This window comes from Dermacentor andersoni, chromosome 1 (assembly GCF_023375885.2).
Source record: "Dermacentor andersoni chromosome 1, qqDerAnde1_hic_scaffold, whole genome shotgun sequence".
In the NCBI taxonomy this organism is placed as follows: Eukaryota; Metazoa; Arthropoda; class Arachnida; order Ixodida; family Ixodidae; genus Dermacentor; species Dermacentor andersoni.
The window spans coordinates 147,109,380-147,136,280 of NC_092814.1; the positions used below are offsets into that span (position 1 = coordinate 147,109,380).

General features: G+C 42.1%; 1 protein-coding gene across 4 annotated transcripts in view; it reads left to right on the forward strand.

Moving 5' to 3' along the window:
- The window catches only part of LOC126544833 (uncharacterized), a 133,099-nt gene that overhangs the window by 8,103 nt on the left and 98,095 nt on the right, over positions 1-26,901 (forward strand). For 3 of the 4 annotated variants that reach the window (XM_050192327.3, XM_055062143.2, XM_055062142.2), the window contains exons 2-3: positions 2,825-3,119; positions 7,956-8,065. In XM_050192327.3, the coding sequence (XP_050048284.1) occupies positions 2,876-3,119; positions 7,956-8,065 (354 nt within the window). In that variant the 5' untranslated portion in view covers positions 2,825-2,875. Of the gene's footprint in view, positions 1-2,256; positions 3,120-7,955; positions 8,066-26,901 lie in introns of those variants that run through there. The other variant, XM_055062141.2, reaches the window with a different exon arrangement.

Sequence of the window (26,901 nt, forward strand, 5' to 3'; positions counted from 1 at the left end):
TATTTACAGTTGAAACTTGATTTAACGAAGTGATGGCCAAACTCAAATTATTTCGTCCAATCAGGAAGTTTGGAAAATTGAGTATGGGATTTTTCGGTCCTTCAAAATCTAAAATTGTAACGTAGTGACACCCAAAAGGTACCGCAGCATTGTATTCACCGTTAACCCACACCTGCACATGTAAAAAGTCTGCGAGGGCGGCCGAACTACCGCCGTCCCTAGCGCTATCTGGTATGTAAGAACGCTAGCGACTGCTGAGCTCATTGTTCCGTGCATGGGCGCGGCATGCCACCTCATCAAAATAAAGCTAGGGCCGTGGCTAGGGTGCCTAGATGTTTTAACACGATAGCGTTAGAGTGCACACTCGGAGAAAAACATGTCTGTGTCAATATTAGAAAGAAATCACGGCTTTTTTTACTCATTTACTTCTGGAAAAGCTTCGTTAAATTCGGTTTAATGCAAGCTAGTTTTGGAAATTCGTGTTGACAACATTTAATTTTATGGGTACTTGTCGGGGAATGGAAATTTCTTTGTTAGATCGGGAACTTCATAAAATCGAGCTTCGTTAGATCGAGTTTTAACTATATATAGATAAAGTGTGTAGAAAAATGCAAACCATCCTATTTTAAACAACAGTCACACTTTCCACTCACACTTTTCAGTCGCACTTTTCGTGCATGGACAAGTCCAAGCATATCAAGCTCATTTAGATCTAAGTGAAAGTCCACTTGTGGAGGCGAAGCTTGTTAATCTTCTCTGGTAAGAAAGTTCCTTTGCCTACTAACAGTCATGCTGTACTGCACTGAAAAAAGGCAATTGCATGGCATATTTTTCCTGTGCTAGCTTGAAGTGCAGTGTAACTGGGCGTCCTCTTTCTTGAGACTGTGGGAAAAGATTTGTGAGGAGATGCCCCTTAACGTATGTGCTGCATAATTTCGCAAACTCTGTATTCTTCGTCATAAACTTAAACAAGTGCCCCCAGAAACTAAACTTCATGTATACAAATCACTCATCGGGCCAAAAATGGAATATGTGTGCACCGTCTGGGATCCACATAATAAACACAATAATAATGCACTGGAAATGATTCAGTGGGAAGCAGTTAGGTTTATTTTTTCCAAGTACCGTATAACTGACTCACCAACAACTATCATTTACGATCATGGTATACAGACCTTTCAACTATGACATAAAATTCTAAGGATTAAATTTCTTTTTCTGCTCAAAAATAACGCACTCTCGATCCATCCTGCTCCATATGCCCGACCATTAACTGCAAGACAAACCAGACATCACCACTCTGAATTCTTAACTCCCTATCAGACAAGAACTAATGCCTTCAAATTTTCCTTTTCCCCCCCATACTATTAAAGAATGGAATGCACTACCATTATCATTCTTAAGCAGTACTGACTCAATTGATCTGATTAATTTTTGATCTGTTAGTTTCGCAACAGAGATGTCAGTGTTTTGTTTGTTTTCTTCTGAATGATGTGTGATTATTCTGTGTAATTTTACCACTCCTGCTTGGGCCCGCATGGGCCTGCAGTATTTTGTAAATAAATAAATAAATAAGTAAATAAATCAGCAGGCTCTGTTGGAAAATTTGGTTGTATGCAATTGTGAAACACCACCAAGGGAGAATTTTATTGCAAGAATTCTAATGTGCTCTATAGTAGCCGATATATAAACAGATGAAATGTTTGCCGAAGGGGCAAGCAGCTCTTTTGAGGAGGAGAGCATACAAACTTTTGTTAGAATTTTCAGCTATTTTTGCAGTGTACATTGGTATGATATTTCCAGACACCATTGTTACCTCATGATCTACGCACTGCATTTGCTTGTTTACAATGCCTTTAACCTCTTAAGGAACCCTTTATTACTGTACACATTCCACACCTTTCCTAAAAGGTGTTGCAGGGCTCCTTCAGTGCATGGACTTGCATAGCCATTTTAGCCCCCGAGTGTCGCACAGTATACAATACTGTTCTGCTCTCGCAGTTTATGGTTGCTTGCTTTCTGTAGGTTTGCAGAATTTTAATGCAATTAGCATTCTGTGGGAACTTCAGCATTTTTCGGTATTATGTCTGCTTCTAACCTCTGTCACGCCAACTTAAGTCATTTGAGTATGGGCCTGAATAGACAATTTGAAAAGTTAAAAAATTTATATAAATTATGGAGTTTTACATGCCAAAACCACGACCTGATTATGAGGCACGTCGTAGTAGGGGTCTCCGGAAATTTGGACCACCTGGGTTTTTTTAACGAAATCTAAGCACACGGGTGTTTTCGCATTTTGCCCCCAATCGAAATGCGGCCGCCGTGGCCAGGATTCGATCCCGCGACTTCGTGCTTAGCAGCCCAACACCATAGCCACTAAGCAACCACGGCGGGTAATTTGGAAATAATTGGGCAATTGCGTATGAAAAACTGGGCATGTGCCATTGGGTATGTGCCGCTCTTCAATTAAAAAACAACAAAAAAAAGGAAGCGTGAGAGTGGATCCCAGCCACTCCGCACTTTTACATATCACAGCTCTGTCTATGCCTTTCACGTTATCACTTTCATAATTATAATTATCACGATAATCATCATAATGATCAGCATAACATATAAAACATATCCCCCCATCACCAATTACACACCCGTCATAAAAAATATTGCTAATCGCATTAATGTTGCCAATCATCTCCAAAAAATGGATGTGCTGTCAATTTTTTTTTTTTTTAGAAGCTTGTGTCAATAAGTTCTTTGTGTGTGATGGTGTATTCTAAATGCTGATATTAGGTTTGTTTGTTTTCCCTGCCCGTTTACTTCTTTTCAGGCAGCAATGGCTGGGGCTATTGACACTGTGCTGTAGCTGCTTGCTGTGCGGATGGAGGACTTGGCACCACAGCTGGGTGGCATACTCGTCGGTGACACCAGCAGTGATGAGCCCAACTCACAGAGCACACTGTATTCTGGCGGCATCAGTGTCCCTGTGACCTTGGTGGTGTCGGGTGGCCTCCCTGACCAAGCAGATATGGAAACCCACAGCAGTGCCATGTTGTCCACTCTAGCACTACATACTGATGATGGTTGTGGCCCAGCAACACAATTTTTTCTTGAGCAACTAGCTGGTAAGAAGCAGAATGTTGACCACAAGTATGCTGCTAGACTTAAATGTGACAATTATGTTGGGCTGCATAAATTTTAAATAGTGCAAGAGCTTCTGCTCATTAAGGGAACCAGAACATATGACTTTAGAATGGCTGGGAAGTATGGCATCTACATAATATTATGTTAGCAGCAGAGAATGTGTTGCATGAACATTGTATTAAACGAGATTAGAATGTAGGACAGTGTCGACATACAACAAATGTGTGTTTTAGAATGCATGCATTGAGCAAGTTGCCGCTTCGTTGTGTGTGCACCAAAAGAGTCGGGTAAAAATATAAAGAAACATGTTGCAGGGGACCAAGGAAGGCAATAACTGGATAGGTGAGACATGTATCATGCAGTGCCATAAAATCTGGTCTCATCAACTTCTGGTCAACTAATCTTTACAGTTAAAAGGAATGGAGATGTTTACCCAGCTGTAGTTTAAAGCCGATGCCAGATGTGATGTGGATGAGTTGAACCCCTCTTTATCCCACTCCAGGGAAGAACATGTTATGCAGCACGCTAACTGTTAAGTGAGTCAAATACGAGGGGAAATAGAGCACACAGAGGAAAGTGTCACTGCCCCAGGCAAGTGAGAAGGTCTTGAGCATTGATTGAAAAATTTTGCGAGCCTATTCCGGTAGTTCAGTGGCTATGGCATTCGACTGAGAATGAGAGCGTGGGCTCGAATGTCTTGAAGTAGAATATAAAAATGGTCATATACAGCTGATTGTAAAGGCTTTAAAAGCACAGAATTCACACAAATGTCTAATTCAAGTGAGCAATGTGATATTTGTACAGGGATGTATCCTGCTCTGAGGGCAGATGAAGTGGCTGTGACAAAATTTCATTTTCTCATAAAGTTCTCGTTTCTACAACTTCTTTTAGAGTACTTAGAGTTAGGTGTACACTAAAGAGACACAAAAGAGAAACACTGAGTTTAGGCTGAATATGTATTATGTTCAAAACTCTATTTTCATTAATACAGTGTATTTTCTTTAAACGGAACCTCAATGACCAGTGAAATTGGCTCCGTTTATCAGGGGTTCCATTTACTGAGAGACAAAGCTTGAGCATTGCATAAGTACAAAATCTACCAACCATGAGGATGGTGTTCCTTTTAAGCAGCAGTTCCATTTCAGTGATTTGCATTTATCGAGGTTCCACTGTATTGCAGTAAGAGCTTGATTACTGGAAGAGAAAATGAAGGACGAACTCTCATTTTTAAAATTTTGCACTGAAAGTGCACTGTCAGTCTGTTGGCGTAATTTCATGGATAGATTTCAAAAGTCCCCTCCTCAAGGTATCAGAATGAGAAAGCAATTAAGGTGCATTTCCTGTACATGTGCTTTACATTCTTTAGGATGCCAATGTGCTGGAATTGGTGATGTTTGATGGGAAAAACATAATGAAAAGATCATAGATGAATGACAGGTTATTCAGATGCATTGTGCAGTTGTGAACATCAATCCCTTGCAATCATTGCATGCAAGTTGGCTGCCCTGTAGCAAAGGAAATGTTCTAACAGTCTGCACATGGATGACTGTGATGCCTAGACTGTGAAAATGGTGGTGAACTGCACCCTCCATGCTGCATTTATCAGTTTCAAATAGTGCAAAGTTGAGTCTCCTGGTAGTAAATGCACGAAGCCATTTAATTTGGCTGTCTCATTTGTGCTTTCATTAACATTTTGAAGACAGGTGAGAATTAATACATGAGAATCTGTTGCATGTGCTGCATGTCGCAAAAAAGGAACTATATGTGTTGACTTTGTGTGCAGCGCACAAGGAGTTGTTGATGCAGCTTCCCTGCATTCACGAGACCTTAGGTTGAAGCCAACTGTTGCGAAACGTATCAATTTTCTTTACGGATAACGTCTCGGAACTGTGGTCCCTGAACATTGACATAAACATGTTATGGACAAAATCACTGGCTAGTATGGGTCTTCAGACTGTCTGGCTGTCCGACTCTGGTGTGTTAATTTACACAGGGATACATTCGGACTCTGGCGTCGTGCTACAGAGATCATCAGTAAGTCTAACAAAGAGATTGCTTACAGAGAGAATGTGGAGGCATAATTTTGTCGCTTTGCCATTCATTTGCTTGATGGCATTAGTCAAGTTTTTGTCCACATTCCCTCACTCTATGCTGTTGCTAATTGTTGATACCCAAACACCTGTTCTTCCTTCGATTATTTGGGAAGTAGTTTCGCACGCAGTGTGTGTTCTGCAAGCTTTTTACTTAATCACATATTTTATTGTTGCTTCAAGTCACTTCAAGACCTGTAAATTTCTTTGTATGGCAGTTTTGATTTTAAAAACATCAGTAAAAGTATCAGAAACTTGACATTATTGCTTGCTTTTGGTTTCAGCATGGATACCTTGTCCCAGTGAATGCGTATACCTTTTTCTGTTGAACACCCAAATAATGGCATAAATGAAGCCTGAATACACAGAAAAGCACATAAGACAAGTTATACTTTCCAGTGAGAGCATTACTCAGTGTGCTAAGCGGTGATTTGTACTGTTCAGTTAATTTCTTTGTCTGCCACCATATTGAACCACTGTGCTTTCAAAGTTCTAGCGTAAGCCTGCAGTGCATCTGCACCTATTCAGACTCTTCTTGCTTACTTCTTTATACGAGTTTTCTTGTTAGTATAAAATGTAAGACCTGATTGGTGTTTAGCGAAACACTGAACAAATTGAACACTTGTTATCCAGGAAAAATATGTTAGCCAGGGAATGGTACCTATCTGGAACATATCAGCGAGGTTCTAGGAGTCAGCTGTCGTTATTTGTACAAACAAATGGTGAAGAACCTAGTGGTTAGTGTTGCCATCTGAACAAACAAGCAAAAAAAAAAAAATTAAAGATACTTTGAGGATGATTAAGATTCAAATAAAGTTTTGTTTCGTAAGGTATACTTGGGCACTGCTGCTCTGAAGGGTTTATCTGCTTATTGTCCCAACTTAAATAAGGCCAAGAATTGAAAAATAATGAAACGCTTTTTGCAAATACCAATCAATATATGTTGATAGATGTTCGTGCTAGTCATTAGTTTTTTTGTCATTGTGGACAAGTAAGTTTACTTAACCGACTTTTAAATCACAATCGATAAAGCATCAAGGCAAAATTTGTGGATGATGTCAAGAAATTACCAATAACGGTGTTTGTAGCAACCTAGGTATTGCATGATCCTTTCATCAAAAAAAAAAAAAAGAAATGAAAAAAAAAAATAAAGCCGCGAAATTTGTTAAGCACCACGTGAAAATGCATTGGAGCACTGGTGGTTGCAGCAAGGTAAACCTCGTAAAAAACGAGCCTAGTCTATGGTAGTGGGAATCAGAGGCAGTGCGCTATTTTCCCGGCGCGTTGGAAGCTTTCGATGCGCATCTCCGGACCTTATCAAACACAAAGCTTTGATTTGTACACGCATATGATGCACAGTGTACTAGGTGACAAGTTTATGTTGAGAGTGCTGTTTTCGTTGCAGCATGGTGGATGCATTGTCACATGGTTTCTTTTTAAGCAGTAAAAAAAAACATGCAGGACCCAAATTGCTCTAAGTGCCCCCTGCAACATATTTTAAGGCTGCCATTGTTGCTCTAGACCTTTTCTCAGCATGTCGAAGTACGCGAAGCAAAAATAGTTAGGATAATTAATGCATACAAACCCAAGTTCTTGGTTGCAGAAAATACAAAGAAAAGCAGGATAACCCTTGGCTCGAATCTTTGTTTCTCTGGATGCCACATTTTACTTTCCCACTATGTGGTCGTGTGACGCCCAATAGTTGCAAAGCATCGGTGTTACGTAAAGGAAATGGATGTACCATGGATGCCAGGCCTCTTAACCTAGTTCACGATGTCACCATAGCCTTCGTGACCGGGCTTCGCACGTTCAGACCTTCAAGGCCATCGCATCACTTCAATAGTTACAACATCTCTCGTGAGGCAGCCATTACATTTTAACTAATGAATAAATTGCCACATAACGATGTCATGTTTGCCGTACAAAGTACACAAAATTGCCACATCGTAAAGCTGCTTAAGGTATCATCCAACAAGCTTTCTCGGGATTGTTGCAGGGTGCCCTTGAATGGTGTTATCAGTAATTTATTGATATCTCCATCTTTTTCGTTGATGGCTTATTGATGAAAGGTAATTAAAAGTTTAGTATCCAAACTTATTTTTGCATAATAGAAGGTACTTATGACAAGTGTGAACAAGGCCTATCACTATACAGTGGATGCTGCTCACATAAAGCCTCCTGTTATTTTTTAAATCTTGGCAACATATAGTTGGGATAATTGACGTCTAGTATTTTGGAATGACAAGCTCATCCTTTAGTTGATATCAGGGTATGGGACCCTTCATTCTCTCCTACCCCCTGGGCACCTCATTGCCTCGCAGCCCCTAGGGGCCATAATTTGTAACAATAATTATGTTTTTCTATTATTCGTTTTTAATCCATTGGGCCGAGTGGCAACCGCTGAGATAAAATTGTCATGAGGTCACCCTAGCCCGAGCCATTGGCAGAGGGCCAAACGAATGGAAGATAGAAAAAATAGCATACGAGATGTCCTTTTTTTTTTTTTTTTTAAACCATGTATGGCACTGTACTGGGGTGCCTGCTAGGGCAGGGAGGGGGTGGGCTGATTTCATACAGCATTATTTATTGTGAGGCAGGGTCAGCCAAGGGGACATTTTTGTGGAGCAGTGTTTTTCCTGATGAACTACATGATTCGATGGTGCCATAACTGCAAATATCTCTCCTCCCCCCTACCCCCCCTTATATGTCTTTTTCCTTTTTTTCCAGATGGCCAAACACGCCTAAAAACTGCAGACGGGCATATGTTGGAAGTTGACATTGACCCAGGAACTGTTGGCCTTGTTCAAGGGAATTCTGGAGTTCCTGTGCTACTCCAGGTTGTGATATTTTGTCATTGCTGAATATGTTGAACTGTTTCAGAATGTTGTCTTCTTGAAACAAGCAAAAATACAGATGTGCTATGTTGTAATGCCAGAATATTTTTATTGATATCATTTTTCTTTTTATTCATGTACTATATACCTGATCACACAGTGCAAATGGTTTAGGTTGCTCGACAGAAATATTTGTCACTAGAAGACAAACTTTTTTGGCAAAAAACAACTGCAAAGTGTAACGAAAAGCCACATAGTCACTAAAAGCACACTTCTTGTTCACCACTGCAAGTAAGGAACTCGCATTGTGCACAAACTATTGTTATACAGTTAGCTTCCAAGGTTGTTCAATTAAAACTTTTGTAGAGATGAACTTGTGGGAGGCTCAGCCTGCAGGCATCAGTCAAAGAAAGGGGTGGTAATTTTGTGCTTTATGGCTCACTATAAAAGCTATGGGTGCATTCATTGACTCTCCATCAAAGTGCAGAGAAAGCTTCAGAGCCACGTTGCCAACAAACGCAGGTTTGTTGCAATGATCCACTTCCACTGATGCACCCAAGATGGACTTCAGTACATGAGTTGTGGGTTATGGGCAAAAGGGGCATGACCGCTGCTCTCGATTGACTGGGTAGTGGTTGACCGAGTTCCCAAAGTTCTGGCAGCGAAGGTCCCACATTCTACCCTCGCAGCCCTCTGAAGTGTCTACTGTGATGAGGAAGTGCTTAGTAGTTAAGTTCTTAGACTTGGGGGCTGAGAAGACAGCTGGAGGGTAATCACAGGAAGGGCAACCAAGGTTCATTCTAGCGACGTGTTCGCACATGACTCGACCCTGGGAGGGAGATGTGTAGGAAAGTAGCTCTGGTGTGCTAGCTATGCCTGCCATGTTCTTACCATGGCAGCGCATCCCCAGAGATAAAGTTTCGCAAGTGGTGGTTGATACATGCAAACGGTGTGAGGTACAGGGATGCGCCTCGATCCTAACATTTTTTTTTTTTTTTTAATGTGAAGCACTTTGCTTTTTACCGCACACTTTGTGTTAGGTAGCTTGCCTCGTTTAGACTTCAGGGATTGTATGCAAACCCGGATCCCCCAGAGCAGTAGCTCGATGATCTATCAGGCTGCAGATGCAGGTATAAAACCAGCAAGTACTTATCAGCGAGCAATAATTATCAACCGTACTATTCTCCTGTTATGGAAGCTAGTGCTTCGAAATTATTGGCGTGTTTCCCTTCGCATAGCAAGAGTTTGCTTATAAAAGCGAAAGCAGCGGCACACACACCAGTTTCATTCATGGCGAGAACTTAGTGCTGCTGAAGAGAAGGTGTAAAAGAAGCTGTATGCTGAGCAAGTGAGGCATAGCTATAGCACAAAGCAAAGGGCAGAGCGAGAGCATGTCCTGGTGTGGCAATGTGTGGCCGAGCGCAAGAGGTATGCAGCACTGAGTGACCAAGCAGATCAGCATTACCTGGTGGAAAAGTGGGAAGCAAAGATTTAGAGGATAGGGTGATAATGGAAGACTGGCGGGAAGACCATCTCAAACGAATGTGTGCAGCTAAAGCCCAGCGGACAACGAAGCGATGTGGTAAAGCAGTAAAGTATAGCCATGTTGTATAATGGTGCAGTGTGGCGCAAGTAAAGCCCCAAATAATGGTTTGCATAACCCGGTTCCAACATGAAATGGACCTGAGCAATTTATTAAAGCGAAGTTTTCTTTTCAAACCCTCTTTGACTTACCAGATCGTGGCTGCTGGGTGCTGCTGCTGTCTTGCTCAATAGCTCATACTTAATACTTTAAAAAAAAAATATGTGCCTGATGGTAGGATTAAACCTTGGTCCCCCAGTGTAGCAGCTCAATGCTCTATCCATTAGGCCACAATCGTACATGTACTTATATCGTGCCAGCATGAACTAGCTCTTGGAGGTGATTACCTTGTGTGTCGCATTGTGTAGCATGGGTGCATGAGAGCACATGTGCGCATGCCAATTTCCTTTATGCCAAGGATGTAGAATAAGATGGGCAAATTTATAGCAGTTGATTAACCACTTCATGAAAACTTAGCTTTACGTCGATTCCAAGATGTGTGTTGGATCTGCATACATTTTTTGTGAGTGTTGGGGGCAGTATAAATCAGAGCAACACCTCTATTTCTATTACAAATTTTTTTACAGAGCAACCAAGGGGTTAGAATATGTAACACGAAAAACATGGGAACAAAAGGAAGGTGTCAGTATGCTCCCAATAAGACCTTTGCGATCTATATAAAATATTACTCATTAAAAAGATTAGCATTGTAGTGATCTGTAAAAAGTAATCCATAGTACTGAAAATGCAGGGTACTTAGCAAAACTAAGTTCAAGTTTATCTAAAATGTGATGTATTGAAAGCAAGTATGAGAAATGCTCTGCTAAGAAGCAATTTCATTGATAGGTGAAGAATTGCAATGACTTCAAGTGAGGATGGCTGTTCACATTGTGTGATATTCAGAGGCAAATATTTTTATTTAATGGAAAGCACTAAGGGCAAGCTTGAGTGTCTCCGAATGCAGGACAGTAGAAATGAAACTTGCAGCATGTGACTAGTTTTAGAGAAAAGGGGGTACTGGGTGAGGTTCAAGAAGAGTGCCAACGATGGTATGCATCAGCTACTTCTCATTGAACGACTACCACATGTTTGCTCCGCAACCATGGTTGGGCTGATGCTCAAGGAGACAATGGATGAAGCTTGTGTACACTTGAAAAGCATTTAGTCTTACAATTGCAACCAACAAGCAAAGTCGCTTAGTGTGCAAAAAATGCTTAGTGATTCCTCACAGAGAATGTGTTAGGTGAAGAGGAATTTCCAGCTTACCAACTGGAGACAAGGGGATATGACAGTGAGTGAGCGGAATTGGTTGGAAGGCATCCACACATGCTTCTTGCACAGTACTAAAGAGGCATTGGTCAGCCTCATAGGATTTGGTGTTGCTGTTCAGGTAGCAATGCTACCGGTGTTTCATACAATGACCATTTTTTATCTACCAACTTGATACTTGCTGAATGTGCGGCTTCACTAACGGTAAAGACGACCATTTTGAAGTGTGCGAACTCAGCCTCCTTCTCTGGGGGAAATTGTATGCATCTTCGTCATCAGTCTATTTATGTCCACTCCAGGGGTGCTATAACGTAAATATATTCCAAACTTTTTCTATTCCAATTCTGCAATCGGCCCTCCGCGATTGGTCAAAAACTTTTTTGGACCACCCCCACCTTGCCTGTCTGTCACGCGACGTCACAAAAACCGCGATAGCTCCCCATCTGATATGACGTGTACCCATTGATTATACATGATTGGACCGAACGAAAAAAAAATAGTTATTTCTGATTTGACGCCTTTTCGCCATTGGACCTCGGCTATTGGTCAAAAGATTTAGGGCTGCACCCGCTTTACCTGCCTGTCACGCGACGCCACAAAACTGCAAAAACTCACCACGTCAAAGCGACGTGTACGTGTTAAAGATGCATTAATATGCCAAACAAAACTGAATTTTTTTTTCTGAATAGCCGCAGGCTGCCCCGTTCCGAAAGGAATAAAAGGTGACTGCCGCCGATCGCTCAGGCACTGGCTACTCGCGCCTGCCGGAGAGCATGGGTTAGTCGCGCACAATAAAACTTTTAGCGTGGCTGTGTAACATTTTTGAGCACTTTCGGCACGTTTACAAGATTGCTCTGCCAACTTTTCTATAGTGAGCGTTTTTGAGCACTTTCGGCACGTTTGCAAGATTGCTCTGCCAACTCTTCTATAGTGACCGTTTGTGAGCACTTTCGGCACGTTTACAAGATTGCTCTGCCAACTCTTCTATAGTGACCTCCTATAAATGAGGACAGCGTTTGATTGGTCTCTTCAGACAACCCTACAGGTCACCGCCCGATGCTTGCGTCGGCGGTTGCGCAACTTTGACGTCAGGAGATTTTAATAAAAACATATTGGAATAGTTTTATGTTATAGGGTCCCAGGACAAAGGCTGATGACCAGCAATCTCCATTTACCTCTATCTTGGGCCATCTGACCCCATCTTATGCTTGCAAATTTTATAATTTAAAGTGTGAACTTTCGAACATGGTCTAGTTGGTATGACACTTTCGATTGTTTAAGCGTGTAGACAACGAAGACAAAGTTTGTGCTTACTTTATTGTCCTTGTTGTCTAGGCGCTTAAGCAATCCAAAGTATTTCATAATTTCATCGCATCACCTAGTTCTTCGCCATCCTTGACTGCGCTTTCCTTCTCTTGGCACCCATTCTGTAACTCGGATAGATTACTGGTTACCCACCCTATGCATTACATGGCTTGTCCAACTCCATTTCTTCCTCTTGAAAGCTTTTTCTGGAATCGTGGTCACCTGGGATGACCGCCTTTTCTGGATTTTTTTTTTCCTCTTGAAGCACGCGAGTCTCGCATGTCAACTTTCAAACAGTGCACTTTTTCAAGCTTAGTACTTAAGAGCACTAGCACCCTGCCTTTGGACTCCTGTGTCATGTGTGATAACATTTTTTCCTGATCCTGACGACTTCCGTGACGTAATACATGCTGTATCTAAACGTCTTCTATGGAAAGAAACTTAAGTTCTGTTCTTACTAGCTTCCAAGCATGGGATACCATATTTTATCCATGGAAAGTTCATATTGTGGAGGAAATGAAGCACTAGACTCCATTGTTACTCCTTATACAGCCTGCCATGTTAGTGAAGATGGTGGCCACCTGGAGTGACCACCTTGCTTGAAGGGTCTGGTTTTTATAAATATAGCTTGCTGTGTAGTATTAGGAGTTTTGTGGTAATACAATCGCACCATGATAGTTTCGCAGGCGGTGACAAATCAAATGACAGCGATTTTGACTTTCAAGTTCATGATACAATCAACTAGAGCGTGCAAAGAAAGCTCTGCCACGAGAAAAGCGCTGTGTGGGAGTCTCCAAATAGAGGGTCTGATGAAGATTGAGGGGCTGGTGAAGATTATGTTCCTCTCATGACTGCTAAGGTGCCTATAATGAATCAGTCCTAAAAATTCAACAGTGTTGAACCATTTATAGGCAATGGCCGAGTGCCGTGATTGGAATACCAGTTTTCAAAACCAAATTGAGTCAAATTGAAAGGGAAGTTTTGTAGTCAGTTTTTGAAGTACCAGTTTTCTCTCCTGATTTGAAACTGACCGAGGTGCCTATCTTACTTTAGTCTTACTGGCAACAACCATTTAAAGGTTTGTTTTGGGAGAAATCATGCAATGGTTCTGTGGAGGCATATTGTTTAGGCACTTGAACATGTTCACGAGAGGGGGCAGCCTGAGTGAGGAGAGCCCCTGCCAGCACGTGCAGTGAATAAGAGGAAAGGCATTGCATTTCACAGGCGACCGACCAATGAGACCTGGGGCCGAATCTTATAACGGTTCGGTTGGGGAACCGTTCCTTTGGCCTCACCTGATTGGCCAAAATTTTGATTACGTCACAGGTCGTCAGAGGCAGCGGGGCGGTATCGCAATTTTTGAATACGTCACGCATCTGTCAATCATCTTCAAAGCGAACCAGTCGTAGGAACCGGCGAAGGGGTAGTCCGCTTTGGGTTCCGTTGCTGTAGCTTGGCTGTGGGCTTGCGACTCTGGCCGCGCGCGCCGGTCGCGCGACCCCGGAGACACGCGGGCGTCGCGCGCGCGTGCATTGGTTGCTTTGGAGGCTATTACTTGCCTTCGTCGTCTGCTTGGCGTTGCTCTTTCGGTGTCGACCACGGCTGGAAGTGCGATACGCGTTCGAAGAAGTGACGGATAATGAGTTTGCACCACCCTTGCTGGCTTTCTAAGTAGACCTTTTGCAGGCTACGCTATCATATGGAGGAGACTCGGGTGCAAGCGTACGAGTGGCCATTCCACGCAGAGGAAGGAACATTGCGCGCTGCGGTTAATCGCCACCGGCCTGCAGCTCCCAGAGGTCGGTCAGACGTGAAGCATTCATCAGAATGGCCTAGATCTCTGCTGCCGACACTGTCCACAAAGTTGCTCTCGTAGTTACTGTGTTGGCCGGTTGAAGGGCTGGGTTAACTTTCCCGTGACCTCAGCTTCAAAGCCAGTGCCAAGGAGATATTTGCATGGTGAGATCGAATTCCTAGTGCTATCACCAGAGTGAATAGCTTGCAGATCGCCGTTCAGCAGTCGGAAGGGTTCAACCTAGGCTGGCTCAGCGCTTCCTTCGTTCGGCTGATAAAACTATGCAGTCAGGACGGGAAGATATTGTGGAGATCTCTTATTTGGCTGCCCTTTTTTTCTGTAGTTCGGGAGTGCCGCACTTTGTTCCTCAATTTCACGGCACAGCGCGTGCAGGCAATGCAGGGCCCGTATACTGTAATGTTTGATTTCAAGTTCCATTGCTTCTATCACGCCACGCGCCGTGGGGCAGATCGCAGGGATAGTGGCAGCGCGGCGGCGAGCAAGTCATGTCCGAACCAATGACGAAGGGCGAAAAAAGAAGGAAAATTGATATAGTCGGCTAGTAAATGTGTCCCTAAGAACCAGTTCATGGTTTTGTCGCGCTAGCTACTTGAGAAGTGCTGGCAGTGCGTTCCTGTTGCGTGCATCGTGCGAGCTCCTGGTAGCATAGAGTTTCCTACAAGAATTACTAGAGGGAACTCTGGCGCTAGTGTCTACAGGAGCTGCAATGGGAGCGGTTGTCCCAGCGTGGGAATTATGGGAAGTACACGGATTTGCCTAAACTTCGTCCTTTTGGCTTCAAACGGCATTGTGACTTTGTTAACTCGTCATTTTCAACAGTATATTGCGGAATAAATAATTAAATAAACTTCATTAAAATTGCCCGACGGCACGATTCGAACACAGGGACTCTAGCACAGAAGCCTGATATTGAAACCATTAAGCCACGGACGCACGTATCGACAAGCGAATGAAACGCCCTTATGAATTTATCGCGGGCATGCCAGTGCCTTGAGACGCTTGGCGCGTTTCGATTTGGCCACCTGGACAAGCTCAATCGTTGCAATTAATAGCAATTGTACGCGTTCCCGGCGTCTTCTGCACTTCGAAGAATATAGATTGCGCCGAAATATACGACAATAATATTTATATACCGTAATATACAAAGCCACAAGAACGTCTGAATCCACAAGCACGAAGATCAGACAAATCCATGTACTTCCCATCATTCCCATGGTAGGACAACGACTGCAGCGCCAGAGTTCCCTCTAGTAATTTTGTAGGAAACTCTATGCCTGGTAGCAGACGGCATAGTGCTGCGCTCTGCCAACTCATTTACACTTGCGATACCGCCTGTGGGCTGAGAATGAAAAAGAATGACATTAATAAATTACTTCTGCATTGCATAAACGCCCGGCACCACAAGTTTATACTTCAGAATTTGGCGTATAATATTTAATTTATATTTTACATTTATTTAACAAGCAGAAACATTCTGCAATTCCTCGATTAACTCGTCATATAATGACGTACACTTCAGAGGTGGCACCCTCTCATCTATTGGTCGCGCCCTCCCCTTCTTCCACCACCGGCTTGGGAGTGGCACATCTAGTGACGTAAGCAGCGAAGCGAACGGTTCGTATTCCGAACCGTTATAAGATTCGGCCCCTGGTTATTGTACTGTATGTGGCAAGATTAAAACTTGGGAGTAATGCGATATAAGGTGCAAAACAGAGAGGAGTGCAGTCAGAGGATAGCTTCCCTGAGGTGTTCCAGCACAGTAGCAGTCTACAGGAAGCAGCAGAGAGAACGCACGCAGCACGTCACCAAGCTGGGATAGATGATGATGATGGAATGCTTAATTCTTCAAAAAGTGCACACTCTATTCACATGACCTTTGTAGGACATTTTAAGTCTGGGAGAGATTTCTGATATTTTTCTTTTGGGCATGAACAGTTCTCAACTCACTTTTTCTTTTTTTTTTGCAGTCTCTCCACCAGCATAGACGAGAAAAATGCTTTCCTTTCACTAGGGGTGGAGGAGGGGGCTACAACACTGATTTCGTCTTAATTCCAGAATGTTGTTGCATCAGCTGTAAACTTAAAAAGCGTAACCTGTAACAGCAACCTCACTGATTTTGCAGTTTAAAGGTGGATAAGTGCAGCGTGAACTTGCTTGCTGACTACAGTCACCAGCAAAGTAAATTGGCAATTCCCACGTATATTTGGGAATAAATTACAAGTGTTCTTCAATGTTTACTAAAATGTCTTCACTGCCATTCTGCGTAGCTTAATGCGCATTTACGCATTGGACGCCCTGGTCTCATTTTGTTTGCTTAAATTAGTTCTCACAAATCAACTCTGCAGAAACACGCAAGATGGAAGGAAGGTCTTGAAAGTAAAAATTGTCAGCCACTCGATTGTAACGAGAAGCTGCAAAGGAAACCCAACAGGGGTTCAAGAACGAGCTTCACAGTTCAAGGAAAATTAGTTCTGGTTCGTAGATCAAACCTGTAACTAATCCCTTTTCGGGGCATTCGCTCCCCGGGCCAAGACAAATTTTTCTTCAGCTGCAAAGCCTCCTTTCTGAGAAATCCACATTGGGTTTTCTTTGTAGCTTTGTGCTACAGTGGGTTGGATGACAATTTTCTCTTTCTTTAACTTCTTTCTCTACACTCAGCTGCTAGTCTTAGTGACTTATTCGCTTCTGTGTAGCTCAGTGTTCCTTGATCAACGTGCGATTTTGTACCATTTTGCAACCTTTACTTCTCTCTCAACACATGGCTACTTTTTTTGCTGACTTCACTTCTTGCCTCTTGTTTTGCTTGTCTATTTGACCACCTATCCAGTGGCACACACCTATTCTAGGGGACCGGCCAAGAATGGTCACATACCCAGTGCCACATGCCTAATTGTTCACACCAGTGGCCCAAGTTGCTGTATAGTTTGCAAGAAAGCAGCTAACAGCCAGCATCTGCAAAGTGGGAGGGAAGAGACAAAGAAAGCTTTGGCTTAAAAAGTGATGGTACATTGCAAAGGACATCTTTTGAGGATCTTTGATGGTGCTGCAAAATACTTCAAGACATTTCTCATAGTTGAAAATGAAGATAGTAGTAAGGGCAAAAACAGGATAAATTCAATGAATTAAAAAAAAAAAAAGAGCAAGAGCAAAAGATACTGGCAACTTTTGTTCAGTCATTTGAAGTTTTCTATTGACAAAACATGTTACATAAAGTCTAGACTTCAGTGTTACATGATAAGCATATAGCCGCACCGATCTGTAGCCTCAGTTATGATTAGAGCCCATACTACTGCCACAAGCATGCTTCGACATTTCTGTAAGCACAAAAGAAAGAGTAATGACAACTATTGGCGAGCCCCAAAGTATGGGTTCACGAATCACAGGCCAACTTGGTCAGACACAACTCTGCAGGTGTGGCCTGATCTTGTTTGCAGTACTTGTGGTCAACAAGGACACGCCTACACAACTAATAGGAAAACACAGCTCGCAAAACAAATAAACATAATCTCTCTCTTCCCAGCTGCAACATCTTTACACTTCTGAACTTTTCCTGTCTATAAATTCGGCGTGGGCATTATGTCGTTCGCTACAACAGCATTCAACTGCAGTGTAATGCCATTAACTGGCATCAGACTTAACCGGAGTCAGACTATTAAATCAAAACTTTTTCATTCTGGTTTCTGTTGTGGTTCAATGAAAACAGTTCATTTCCAGTTCAACTCTGGAGCAAAAGAAATATCGTTGAGTCTGGTTTAAGCCTGCATATGTTGGTTTGCAAAACCTAAGAGTACAGTAAAACCATGTTAATACATAGTTTGTAGGGGAAGTGAATCAGGTACACACTAAGTGATGTACCAATTAACCACTAATGGCAGATATGTAACTGTAGACTTACCAACAAAAAAGAAGTGTTAATTCTTACTCAAACACACTTGCAGACAAGTCTTATTTGCAAGCAGGCATAAAAGGAAATTGTGATTTTTCACTTGTCACGGTGACGGCCATGCACCAATGATGGCACCCTCAAACTCTGCAAGGCCGTGAGCCAGTTTCTCCATCAGGCCTTGCTTCTCTATGAACGCCCTCATGATGGTCAGTGCACTAGCCACGTTTTATACAGAAGGGCCATCATCCACGTCGTCGTTCATGACGACGCTGTGGAAGCACTAGAAGCTATGGGAGCAGGAAACCTTGTCATAGCTACGATGTTTTGACGTCACTATCGGTGGTGACTGCAGTCCGGGAAAAGTCCATGCGCCACAATTTTGCTATCTATGGTCTGCGTGCACGACATTTCGCTGATTACACACTTGTACACACCAAAAAATGAATTAACTACTATGCACTAACCGGTTGGTATGCATTGATTGACTTAACCAATCTATCAGGTTCAGTGTCGACAGGGCGGGGGATCCATCGCGACTATATTTAACCGGAGTTATTAAGTGGGTACGTATTAACGAGGTTTTACTGTAATTGCAAGAAAACAGCACAAGTTTATTTTGTATAACAGCTCAACAGTGCTACTGAGCTGCACAAAAAAACTGAAAAAAAAGCTATGCTTGCTGTTCTTCATCCCATAAGTAGTTAAAAAAGTGGTACTGTGGAAGCACTGTGTCATTTCTAATCTAGCTTCTTCAGTTTTCATACCAGTTTGACCAAACGCGACGGTCTAGCTAACAAGCGCTTCTTTCAGCAAATATAACAAACAGCTGTTCCAACTAAATGTTGCCAAAAATGAAAAAATAGCAGAGGGACTTATGTAAACGGTGTTTACAGTATGCTGATGGGCATTTATGCTAGTCACATACATCATCATTGTGCACAAATAAGTTTAAGTAGTTCTCTTTTATATGACATAATCAATAAGAGAAGAAAGGAAACCTAGGGTCCTTTCACCATTCTTCTTTCAACGAACATCAAACATCACCTTTGTCCTTGTGACATTCCTGCTTCGTCGTCTCACATTGTATAACCACGTGAACTGCTACTTGCATTTTGGCATAGCTTGGGAACAGTGTAGTACATGAACACATACGTTACATGTCATTAATGTTGGGATCTGTGCAGTGCATAAACACAAACATAAACTTTGCATGAGATTACATGTTTCATTGAATTAAAATAAAGACAATTGTACACATTGAAATATTTATGCATATAGCATTTAATTAACCAGTTTATTAACAAATTTTTTGTTTCACATAGGTTGCAACATATATGTTGGATCAGCATAATTTGCAAGTATTTAAGTCTCTTTACGTAGAATTTAATTAAGATGTTTGCAGGAAGCTTTGCCCAATATTGATTCCTACAGGCACGTTGGATGTGCCCGTAATTTGATAATTCTTGCTGACACTTAGTTTAGACAGCCAGTATATACATAGGCCATCAGAGAACTATTTGGTGACCACCAATTTCGAATGTTCATTAGTGTATTACTAACATACCTGCCTTGTAATGGCACTATGCTGAAAGCTGCAATAATGATGCTGCCACTTCTAAACTGGCGTCACGCTTGTGTGTAATTACAAACGAGGTAGCATGTTTGAAGCGCAAGTGCAGGTAATGCATGGATGAAAAGCGCCAGAGAAGGCACCCTGCCTGAACTGAAAATTATTATTATTATTATTATTATTATTATTATTATTATTATTATTATTATTATTATTATTATTATTATTATTATTTCAATTTTCCTATTGAGTAAGTAAAGTCAGCATTCCAGTTCTGTCCAGTTCGCTCCTTTTTATTTTTTGTTTTCTGTTTGGCTTCGGTTCAATACCCTGTTCATGGCAGCCATTAGCTGCACTGTCGACTGCCATGTCGACATCCAATAGCTTGATGTGCAACAGCTTCAACACTCACACTTTGAACCAACCGACAGGATGCAGGAAACATCTCTCTCTCCAACAAGTGAAGTAATACCTGGCACTCAGGGCAGCACCAACTATAGCTAGTAGTTGACAATCAGGAGACTTCGATTACTAATAACAGTGGCCATTTCTGGGAAAGGATGCAGAGGCATGACTGGGCAAGTAGACGTGAACCCTTGTCCGAGTGATGCAACGATTAGAATCAAAATGAGATTTCATTACTCTATATAAGGTTGTTATTACAAAATGGAATATACTGGTAGAAGTCCCAGAGTCGGAGACGGAATTTATACCTCCTATACATAATATATACCAAAAGAAAAGTAACCTAGTTATAGCAACAACAGTAAAAAAAAAAATGATTATAAAAACAAACTAAAAAGAAAACAATTATAGAAACATACTAGAACACAAATTAAAAACAGTTGTACAACAAAACTTAATTGGCAATATACAATAAATGTGAACAAATTGAACAGAACAGCAGCATGTTTTAACAATTCCACAATTAGCTTTCCTTATGCTCACTAATGACTGCCTTCTTATCATCAAAAACTGGGAGGCACCACAATCACTTGAAACACTGAGAGCCTGTTACTGTCGTGTACTTAGATTTAGGTGCACAATAAAGACCCGCAAGTGGTCAAAATTAATCCGGAGCCCCCACTACAATGTGCCTCATTATCAGACCATGGTTTTGCGATGTAAAACCCCAGAATTTAATTTAACTAATTTGGGAACTGAAAGCTAATATAACTCTAACAGAATTAAATGACCAGACCTTCATATATATATATATAATCTCACACACACACACACACGCGCGCGCGCGCGCACACACACAGTGCAACCTTGTTGATACAATTCTGTTGCATACAATTTCCCGGTGCCAACATTGATGATCGACAACAACATAAAATGACCCAATACAGGTACGCTTTTTTTTTTTTACCAGTTCATATGTTCTCGAAAAACATGATCTTTCGGCACCAGCATTCAGTGCATCGCCAAACTGCTATCATATGATACGTTTTCTGGCTGCTAGACCCCATGTAAACAAGAAAAGGCACAACGTGCACACAATCAAGAACAGTAGCTCCCTGCTGCAGCAGCTTCCCCGCAATACTTGCCCGCCTGGCTCACGTCATAAAGCCGGCGCACATTCAGTTTCTTATCTGGTACCAGCAAGTCTACTCGTGGGTTGGTGCACACTGCATTCACCAACCCTATCCCTATTGCAATAAGCATCTTCACCTATCTATTTGACACCGCATGGGGCGTAGTGCCATTGGAATCGTACTGCATCCTTTTAGTAGCTGATAACCTAAATGTACCACCGTTTCCTGCTGTAGGTGGCACAAAGTGAGTGTCGTTTTTCACTCTGGCGGCATTGTCGGCATTGTATTCCGGCATCGCCCACCAGCTCAATTTCGTTTCAGTTTCCTGTCGCTGTCTTAAAGCACTATGAAATAGGATAACAAAATCACGTGTGTCGGGCCGTTTGGGCCCCACCAGCTCGAAGCGCGTTGAAGTATTATGCCGTAACAATTTGCACAATGCTTCCCATTACGTAGATAGCAGCTACAGTTGTCTGCGAAATTTTTTTTGTGACTTTGGATTGTAACTTTTCCTGGTTATTATGTGTTCTTGTCTCATTTTTCTCCAAAATGAATGAATGAGGTTCTGCTGTATATAGCTTTTTCTCGCTGATTATGTACATCCAGGGATCATCAGTTTCCTACATGTCTGCTATTGGTAAGGGGAGGCTAGAACGTGCTCAGTGATGGTGCTCAGTGATGGTGCAGATGGCAGTGCCTATGCAGCCAGCTTGTAAGGTGTCTATAAGAACAATGACAAGGTGAAAGAGAAATGAAAGAATTCAAGCTATGCAAATTTGTGTGCCCTTATCTTTTTGAGACAAGTGTACTAGCTACCACAGGCTAAGAAAAACACCAAGCAGCACAAAAAGATAGAGTTCACAATTTGAAACTGTGCTGGACTTGCCTTGGAGTTGCCATGTTTGCAGCCAAACATAAGTTAGAAGCAACCGAATCTACTGTCACATGTTCACACAGTGCTCCAAATGTACATGCATGTGCATCCATTTCTAAGCATACAAAATACAATGGGTTCCAATCTATTAACGGTAGCACAAAAATATAAAAGTACAACAGGAAGAAAAAGAGAGCTCTCCCACACAGAACATGCTAGACCTCCTATCCTTTAAACTGTTGAAGACTGTATTAACCCCTCCCCCCTCCCCCCCGGTTAAAAAAATGAACAAGCAAAACAAAGCAAGGCTACAGATTTTAAGTGGTCACATTGCTAAAGAAATCTGAACTGCTTGCTCAATTTTAATACAATTTGTGGGCAAGCTTAAGAGCAATACTGAAGGGCTCTTGGCAATATTCATTATTCTAGAATAACTTCCAAAAACTTATGGCTCTTGAACATTCACCTGGCTGTGTTTAGTGAGAAACGTTTTCATTCCATGATTTTGAAAAAGTTTAGCATTCTTGTGCATTACACAATATTACATTCTAAAAAGAGTTTGTGCCCATTGGGGCATATGTATGTCCCACAAAAATCTATTTTGCGTGCCTTTCCTTTATTGTGCGCTGAATAGTTCCAGGTCATGAACAGCATGCATTTTTTCATTGTGACAGCATTCTTGAAAGGAAAGTAGTAAGTGCAGAGTTGCAGAGATTTCAAGAAAGAAAACATAAGCAAGACAGGTGACACTTATTATTGGGAGACAAAGATACACCCCAAAGGGTGCAAACTTTTTTTTAGAGTGCAGGAAAACGCTACTGTAGAATCTTTTTTTATATTTCAGTAATTTTTCTAAGTGGGGGGGGGGGGGGGGGGGTATATGAATGGCACTGTCAGTGTAACCTTTTGCATAAAATTGCACCCAGATATAGAGACAAGTCCAGCCCGTGTACCATTAGAATGTAGCATTTTCAAAGGTGAACTTTGATAAAGAAACACAGAGAAAAATTGGTTCAGTGATTGAGAAGTGCAGCATTCCTGTGTAGAATTTCCCTGAAGAACACGTGGAAGATAACCGATGGTCATTAAGGGTTACGGACTGGATTCCAAGGGAAGGGAAGCGTAGCAGTGGGCTGCAGAAAGTTAGGTGGGTGGATGAGATTAAGAAGTTTGCAGGGACAACGTGGCCACAATTAGTACATGACCGGGGTAGTTGGAGAAGTATGGGAGAGGCCTTTGCCCTGCAGTGGGCGTAACCAAGCTGATGATGATGATGACACGTGGGGCCTTCAATTCCTGCATTGTTTTGTGGCATTTGCTTCAAGCATTCTTTCTTTTTACTTTTTTTCTTTTTTGCCACATTGAGGTGTCGAGTACACTGACTCTCACATGTAACAAGCACTGCTGGTTGCTTTTTCCCAGATGACTTGTTTTGTGTGTGCCAGAAACAATTCCCAAATTTTCTCTGCCTTCACTTAGCTCCACTTAGGTTCATTCACCTTTGGAGCAGCCGAGTAGCTCAGTGACTACTATGGCACGTAAAAAGTATGAAAGCATAATTTTTTTTTTTTTTTTTAGGCTCAGTCAAGTTCAGACGTCCTGCAATGGCATCAGCTAAATTTTTCACCTTGTCTCAGTTAAGGTTTTGTCATTCTGAAACAAACGTGTGCGCTTGGAAAATAGGCTTGTTTCCAATGTATGGAGTTATTTGGCTACTCGGATAAAATCCAAGTAGAAGTTAACAAAAGAAAATAGTCCCCCGGGAAGCTGTTATTATTTCCAAAAACGTAGTAACTCAAAGGTTTTAGTCTTCGCACATCTATCGTAATACCTCAATAGGTAACAGAATAATATCATCGTGTACTGTGATGATGCACCGATAAAACAAGCCAAGGAAACAATGAAACATGCTCGGGGCATTGCTGATTCCACACACTCTTCATGCTCCAATGCACACAAGGGAGCTACAACTAACAGCATGCACCACGGCAACTTCAGCATAGTGCAACTTGTAGCGAGATCAATAAATGTCTACAGTGCTTAGATTTGTAAGCACATGCACAAAACCTTGTTGAATATGAATAAATGTGCAAATGCATAAATGAAGCATTAACACCAAGGCTGGCATAGTCTAAAGAAACAGTTGCGATGGAACCAACAATACGGCAGCATTCACACAGACTCCGGCTGAGGGTAGCTGAACGTGCACAAGAAGTCGAACTGAGCCCTAGCAAAAGGATGTGATGTCAAGAAGAAAAGATGTCTTGTTTATGAGAGCCGAACAAAATATCAGCTGAGCTGTACAGAGATGTTGGATTGTGATGGCAATGAGGAAATTAATGAACCATTCGTCTAATCCAACATGCTTGACTTGTTTTGTTCCGATATTCTCAACATAAGGGATATTCACTGGTTTTAGAACTGGCTTCTATGTTGACTAAGGAAGGACCGAGCGTTTTACTGCTCAACAATAAATTTTTGCTTACCGCTACATATTGGTTGCAGACAAAAAGAAGAAATTTACTTCAGCCAAAATTTGTCCTTGTGAACTGAACAGTGAGTGTGGACTGTCAACGCAAGAACTTATTATTTTGAGCCCTAATTTGCCCCTGCGCATTATACACCAGGTTATGAACTACTGTCCAGAAAATATGGTACACGGCCAGGAGGCCTCGTCCTACCAAAGAGGCCCATACTAAGGCTTTAGTTCCACCAGAAGCAATAAATTTTATTTCCTCCTTGTCCTCCTCTTGATTCTTTTGCTGTACTTTATCAGTCAGTTAAGCATGCCAACCTACCATGATTTAAAACTTTAAAGAATTGGAATAAAGGAGGGAGACTTTTCCAGGGAAATCCATAGTGCAATGGTAGTTTGCATAGTAATGAGTGCCCTTTATATGCTACAGTAACTTGTTCAATGAGCTGAAAGGGTCCCTCACTAGGTTTGGGCATTGCAAGCAAACAAGTGTATTGTGTAGATCATGTTGTGACGATCATATCGGGAAAGTGTTGCGCTGATGTATGCTGCAAAAGCAGTTGAAAACGAACACCTTTGTAGCCCTCCACTTCAGAAAACTCTGCCACCCCGTTGGCAGGAACAACATTGCAACTTGTGCATTCATGTCATGCACCCCACCTGCAGCACATGAATAGGCAGTAGCAGTGTGAACTCTGAGATACTTGTTGTACACAGAGCATGTAGAACTGCCACCAGAAATGTGCGATACAGCATTAGAATGGAAGAGAGCCAGAGAAAAAAAAAATCACCAACGATTACGATTCTCCCTAATGTGAAATTTGAGCACGGCTCTATACGTGCTTTTATTTCTCTATATATTGGCTGGCACAGACAATCTGTCACGTGTCGCATGTTGCAGATGGAGCGAAGTGTGGTGCAACTGCGTTGCTTGTGGGGAATCGCAAGAGCATATGTGTGAGTGATGCTTGGCCGTGATTGACAGCAGCTGCCGCGGACGACCTCCGCTCATGCAGTGCTTTGTTTCCATACGAACGACGCGCACTACTCTGGCGCCATCTTGTAGACATCGCCACCACAAAGCCCCTTGTACTAGCAGCACGGCACTGCGCTTTTCTTCTCACGCTCTCGCCATAGCCTCCTCTTCCACTTTCCTCCTTACGCTCTCTTTGCTCTCGCTGGTTTCCCCCCCCTCCCCCTTATGCCCCACTGCACTCCGCAGTCGCTGTGCTCGTTTGCTCGGTTACGAAGTAGGGCGCTGACGCTCGCCGCAGGAACGAGCACCTAGGAGCTGCACTCTAAAACAAAACAGGAGGCAAGGGCCATAGAAAAATGTGTCATGGGCCCTCGGCTCCTCTAAGGGAAAGTGCAGCGGACGAGTGTTGCTGGTGGATGCTGGTCAAGGCATTGGTGGAGAGCCCGTTCTGTGGGAAAGGGTAGCTCACATTATCACCTTGCAAATTAAAAGCTTTAGCTACAAGCGGTATCTTCCTCCTGTCCAACACGTTTCTCAAGTCGTGTATGGCCAAGGCTGCCATTTGATAATCTGGTTTTTATTTGTTTGACAGTCCTACAGTCCTCAACGAGCCTCCAATGATGCTTTTAAAATTTCCACTTAAAAAGAAATTTTTTTAAGGGAACGAGGTTCAGTGATTTGAACTTGCTGAACGTTGCCATAGAGCAGCAGTTTGAAGAACAAGAGGAAAGAGTTTTTTCTTTGTTTTTGGAAGCCTTGCAGGCAACTACGACAAGATCAATAAAGTTAAAGATAATTATTTAAAACATAATATTTTTAGTCGTTCTGGTAGTTTTGTTTATGCCCGAGTGGCAAAATTTTATGATGGCCCCCCCATCCTATTGCTGCTTGCAATTCCTAATTCCAGGATACCTGTGCAGGTGTTACAGAAATTGATATTTATTGCAAATCCTGCACGGTAATATTTTGATGCTAGTAATGCATTGTGTTTTGCCATGCATGTTGCTCTTATAGCCTGTTTTACAGCCTTTTGATACATATTAACACTTTCAACCCTAGCTCAAGTTAAATCAATAATCGTTTCTCTGCTGGTTCTCATGCAATGATATGCAGGAGATAGAAGCAAAAATCTACTTCACAGCAATTCTGTGTGCAACTATCAAATCTTTGTGCAGATCAGGACAGTCGCAAGGTTGTGCCAGTTTGCCTTGATGTGCAGTTGTGAAAAAAGTGAAAAGGGTTGCAATATGTACAAGCACATTTGTAACTTGTGGTGGCTTCTACTCTCTGCATGGCTTAATTCTGCAGCAATTTGACTGCTCATTTTTCATCATGCTGAAGAGGTGCAGCATATTTCCAAGAATAGTGGAAGCTACATGTAGCATGATGTATGGTTGAACTTCGGTATCACAAACCTTGATTAAGCACTCTCGACTCTGTTGAGGACGAATTATTTGTATGCGTAATTTAATGTAATTCTGTACTGCAGTTCTGGTTTAACGAAGTTCTCGTGCATCATGTGCACATACCAAGGCTTCATGACAAGT